Below are 5,860 nucleotides of genomic sequence, written 5' to 3'. Positions count from 1 at the left end.
TCCCCGAGTATGAAACGGTCTCTTTTAATATAAGAATTATATAGAAGTAAGTTTAGTCCTGTACTAGACGTAAGCCCTGTTTTTAGAGTGAGATTAACCCGTTCTTGCAATGAATATAGCCATAGATGCAGGAATGGAGTTGATAAATTAAGGGTTCCCACGGGTCCTTGAAATCCTTGAAAGTTTGTGAATATGGGGGGGGGGTCAAGGCCCTGGGAAGTTTTTGAAAATATACATACATAGATACAGGTCATTGAAAGTGCTTGAATCTATTTTATGCAAGAAGTTAATTAAAAAAATATCTATATGATTCCCTGTGTAGTGTAGGATATATATATATATATGATGTCCCCGTAAACCACACCAGAACACACATCTGCTTGTTTCACTGTATTAGTGAGGTCGTTTCATAGACTTCCATTCAATATTCTGCAAATTTAAAGCAATACCTTTTACCGAAATAGTATTTCTTTTAAGATTTGTTCTGACCATTTGTTTTTTAAACATGTTCTCTCCTCTTAGGTTATATTTCGGGTCCCTATTTTCAAACAAACATATATAGTATATTTTCAGGCACTGCTTTCCTAATAACTTTGAACATAAAGACAACAGTATTCAGACTAACTAAATCGGGAAATTTTATTGCTTTAAATTTGCAGAATATTGAGTTTGTCGATTCATTATACGGTGAATGATTGACTATCCTTATGACTTTTTTTGTCAAATAAAAATAGGCTCTGTGTTTGTGATGTAAGCATGCCCCCATATTTCAACACAGTAAGACAATAAGAGAACAATACAGGATATACAAAGAAGACGTATTTAGAAGATTCTTGGTTTTATGTAATATACCAATTGTTTTGGACAGTTTTGATTAAACATGAGGGATTTGTGGTTTCCAGGATAATTTATGATCTAATATTATTCCAAGAAATTTGTTTTCATTCACCTTTTTAGTGCCACATCATCAATTTTCAAGCTCATGCTGGTTTCAATTTGTCGATTACTGAATATAATATACTTAGTTTTACTTGGATTAAAAGATAATTTATTTTGGTCATAATTTAAACATCCTTACATGCTGGTTGTCATGATATTTCAGAGATAGTGAGGACATTTGGCACCTACAAAGACAGCTGAACCTGTTCAGATAGAGTAGACCAAGGGTTCCCAAAGTTTTCATTTTGCAAGCTATCCCAGGACCCACCAACATATTTTTAAATGTTTAAAAAAAGATCATTTTAAATAATTAAATCTTTAAAAAAAATTATTGTCTTTTTTTATTAAGGATTTGTAAGTTTAATTGCAATATCTTATAGTATAGCCCAAAATAACCTATGGTATATCATATCAAAATCATTGATTGATTGCCAATCATCTATGTGACCCAGGTGACAACATACAGTTTAAAAACCCCAGGAATAGACCACCCAATGAAAGTATACTTAAAAAGATTTAAAGTGGATTTAGACACAAGCTGCTCTTTTTGTCGTGCCCCCAATGAAACAACACTTCATATTTTTTGGGAATGTGATAATACACAATTATTTGGGGTTGATTTCTGTAAATATATTAAAAATAACTTACTGGTGAATTTTTCGTTGTTATTTAAAGATGTATTGTTGGGCTTCAATATCACAAACAGAGAAAATGAATAATATATAATTAATCTTCTCTTGTTACTTGCTAAGTCTCATATTCATCGCAAAAAAATCTTGAATCAAAAGCTCTTATTTATTATTTTAGAAAAGGAAATTCAATTATACAACAAAGATCTTTCATCTTCTAAAAATACTAAAGCTATTAAGACATTAAACCTGTGCTCCATCCTTAACTGTTTCTGTTAAAAATCCCTGTGTACCTTTTCCTTTCTCTTGATTTTTTTTCTCATTATTGCAATAATTGTATTTACAAATTGTATATAGCTTTGTACATTTTCATGTAATATTGGCAATAATATTGGCGATAAAAAAAGACAAAAATAGACCACCCAATGTTGTTCCCAAAGTAAACTGGAGGTGGCGGTATGTAGGCATTGCAGTCCGATATAATACGACATTACTGTAAAGCAGCAGAAGAAGAAAAACACATACAGCAGCAGTACAAGCGGTAGCGGCTCGATGATTTCGTATTCTGGGTTAAGGCGTTACCGGGCTTTACGGAGCTAAAGCACGATTTGAATACGAGAACAGGTACGATGAGTGCGTTGTAAACGTCGTGGTTCGTTTTTACATTATGCAGCGTCTAAATATAGCAGGAAGGAAATCAGGTGCATATGTCAGTAAAGGATGCGTCGCCGTCGTAAGCTTGAGAGAAGGTTGTTAGCCACAAGCTAACCTTAATCGAAGCACCTGCTGTTGTCTATGTGAATGAATAAAAAGTAGTTTATAAACTTTACATATTAACTTGATCTATAAGATGACACGTTATAAATAATACTTGTAAATCTGTATTGTGAAATTGCATATTAGCCTTATAGGATAAATGGACGTCCAGATGATGGCAGCGTTAGCATGTTTAGCTTTCATTCGAGAGCACTTGAGAGGTCAAAGACTTGATACAAACTAACTATACAACTTAGTGCCCTAACGTTTGTTTGTGGTTGGCAGAAGAAGAGCTAATAATCATTGATCCATACTGGTTTGCATTATTTGCAATGACCTGCCAGTTAATGAAAAAAGGCATATGTCATCAAATTATGTTATAGAGATTATCGTAACATATTTTGTCTGTTTTAGGTCGTCCATTTCCCATCAGCATCCCTTCACAGAAACATGGCTGAGCCTGAGCTCCTCCTAGACTCCAATATTCGCCTTTGGGTTGTGCTGCCTATTGTGTTCATCACATTTCTGGTTGGAGTGATACGACATTACGTCTCAATTCTGTTACAGAGTGACAAAAAGCTCACGTTAGAACAGGTTTCAGACAGGTAAACTTATCAATGCCATCATTTGGTGGTTTGACATGTTTGTTGCCCAGCCCACATGTGTTGCAGTTGTGTCAAAATTTGTGTTTCATGTATACAGCCAGGTTCTGATCAGGAGCAGAGTATTACGGGAAAATGGAAAATACATTCCCAAACAGGTAAGTCCATAATTTTTTGCTTAAACAACCTGTCTTGTGAATGATCAAGATCAGAAACTGATCTTTCTTTCTTTTCTAAACAGTCTTTCTTGATGAGAAAATTTTTCTTCAATAACCAAGAGGATGGGTTTTTTAAGAAGACTAAAAGAAAGGTAGTCCCACCCTCTCCAATGACTGGTGAGTGTTTTCCTAAAAGGCATTTATTTTCTATCAGAAATTTGTATTTTATAGATAAGAATAAAGATCTTATTTTCTTTTGTAGATCCCAGCATGTTGACAGATATGATGAAAGGCAACGTGACAAATGTCTTGCCTATGATCCTTATCGGTGGATGGATTAATTGGACCTTCTCTGGGTTTGTCACAAGTAAGAAATGTGAATTAATCTTATTAGATATGATTACACCTGCTTTTGTGTCATTCTGCAAAATGTATAAGCCATTGGTAATAAATGTATCATAACTAGTTTATAAATTGCATGGTACTAACTAGTGTAAACCTGTTCTCAAAGCAAAGGTACCATTTCCTCTTACACTCCGCTTCAAGCCAATGCTGCAGCAGGGAATTGAATTGCTTTCACTAGATGCATCATGGTTAGTGCTCTTACACACTCGTACAATTTTTACATTATTCCTTTTCCCTGATTTTTTTGTATGTAAGCTTTTCTTGTACATCCATAGGGTGAGTTCAGCATCATGGTATTTCCTGAATGTCTTTGGTCTCAGAAGCATGTATTCCCTTATCCTCGGACAGGACAATGGTAAATAACTTGTTTGTTGTCATCCAGTGATATTGTCATTGTTGCACCAAATTCTGTGACCATCGAATTATGTGACACACTCATTGAAGTCACTATTTTGTTCTATCAAACCATATTGTAGTACGTCTTAATGAAGACTTAACAATTAATTTTGTAAAGTTAAATTACAATTGTGCTGTGTTACTATAAATATCATTTTTCTGTTGCATTTGTGTCACCTATTTGGGATTTAATGTACATCCATTCGATTTTCTTATTTGCAACAGGTGCTGATCAGTCTCGCATCATGCAGGAACAAATGAGTGGCGCTGCGATGGCAATGCCTGCAGACACAAACAAAGCATTCAAGGTATGCCAGTAATTGCAAGCTATGCTTCATTTTTGTAAAACTATTGCAGTCCTCAGTATGGGACTGCAGTCTGAACTATATCTTCATACTTTCGTTATCTGTGTACACTACAGTACTCAAGATACTTTTAAAAATTGAAGGCAAAATTTCCAACAAACATCTATATAATAAAGGGTTAACTTAATGATCTGTTCTCAGGCTGAATGGGAAGCTTTGGAGTTGACTGACCACCAGTGGGCCTTGGAAAATGTTGAGGAGGATCTAATGAGTAAGGACTTGGACCTGTCTGGGATGTTCAGCAAAGACTTGCCAACGGGCATCTTCTAAATGCCTGCATGTCCACTACTGAGAGGTTTTGGAGGACCTCATTAAGTCTAAATGAATTGTTGGACTGGTTTTGGAAGTGAATGGACACTCCTAATACAGTTACTTACAGTGATATAAACTTCACTGCAGACATTTTGTGTTTTTTTTTTCATATGCATGCACCATTCCATCCACTGTTCATTTTTGCTCAGACACAAGTTTCATTAAGCAGAGGTTTATTTAAGCTTAAACCTGTATGGTTTATCTATTATAACCAAACTTCATACAACACAGCTGTGATGTTGCAGTGCTTCCTATAGTTTAGCGTCTTGACAGGTTTTCTTGAAGGCATTCCCCAATAATTATTGGTGGGTTTTTTTTAACATTGATTATACTTTTTTTTTAGATTACCTGTGTTTAATTATTTAACTAGGACCATTATGTGTGTTTTGACCAAGTAGGCAAAAAATTTTTTTAGAAAGAAATGTAATAATTAAAAGTGGACCAATCTTTAGATTCTGTTTTGCTACTGTACTTAACAGTGTTTTATTAGATGCTTTATTTGGTGCCAATAATCCATCATGAACTGTGTATTGGCTAATGAAACTAATTTTCATCATCTGTAGAAACTTAAATTTGTTGGCATGTTTAATATATTTATTTAACTTTTACGGTTTGATCAAATTTTTCACTGCATCTAGACTAATAGGCAAACGCGTAATTTTAATAAATTTTTCATTTAGTTTTATTAAACAGGTGTGCAGTTGCCTGTTTCACATTTACTGAATAAAACTAGTTTTACCATTGTTGAAAAGTTTCACCATTAAAATAATTTCACTATTAAATAATCATTATTAAACATAACGAGAAAACAAGTGGAAAAATAAATATAGTAAGTAAGTATAGCTGTAAACGTGAGCATTTATTTATTAATACAAAATTGTTTTTTTTCTAATATTAAAGGAATAGTTTACCCGAAAATGAAAATTCTGTCATAATTTACTCACCCTCCTGTTTTTAAAAAACCTGTATAAATTTCATTGTTCTGATGAACAAAAGGAAGATATTTTGAGAAATGTTTGTAACCAAACTGTTCGTGGACCCCATTTCCTTCCATTGTATTCTTTTATCCTACAATGGAAGTTGATGGGGTCCACGAACGATTTGGTTACAAACATTTCTGCTAACGTTTTTGCTAACACCCCCATTATTTTAGTAATAAACAAATTTCAGTGACAATATGAAAACAGATTAAATGTTGATAATACATCATTTGCAATGCTAAAAAGTTATCTAATATTTAGCCTCCCCTTTATTCGAGCGGCATGCTAGCTTATCTCGACAGCGCTGTTTGCGCGCTC

The 5,860-nt window shown here is 34.0% G+C and overlaps 1 protein-coding gene across 1 annotated transcript; it reads left to right on the top strand.

The window, feature by feature from the left end:
• Positions 1-2,034: 2,034 nt before the first annotated feature.
• Positions 2,035-5,313, top strand: emc3 (ER membrane protein complex subunit 3). Its single transcript, XM_055212304.2, has 9 exons — positions 2,035-2,192; positions 2,739-2,929; positions 3,027-3,084; positions 3,168-3,261; positions 3,347-3,451; positions 3,596-3,677; positions 3,765-3,844; positions 4,111-4,193; positions 4,392-5,313. The coding sequence occupies exons 2-9, from the start codon at positions 2,775-2,777 to the stop codon at positions 4,518-4,520; spliced, it is 786 nt and encodes a 261-aa protein (XP_055068279.1). The 5' UTR covers positions 2,035-2,192; positions 2,739-2,774; the 3' UTR covers positions 4,521-5,313.
• Positions 5,314-5,860: the final 547 nt, after the last annotated feature.

The sequence above is a fragment of the Misgurnus anguillicaudatus genome, chromosome 8 (assembly GCF_027580225.2).
Source record: "Misgurnus anguillicaudatus chromosome 8, ASM2758022v2, whole genome shotgun sequence".
Taxonomy (NCBI): domain Eukaryota; kingdom Metazoa; phylum Chordata; class Actinopteri; order Cypriniformes; family Cobitidae; genus Misgurnus; species Misgurnus anguillicaudatus.
Note: the sequence above shows the minus strand (reverse complement) of the source record. Positions and strands in the feature narration are given on the sequence as shown.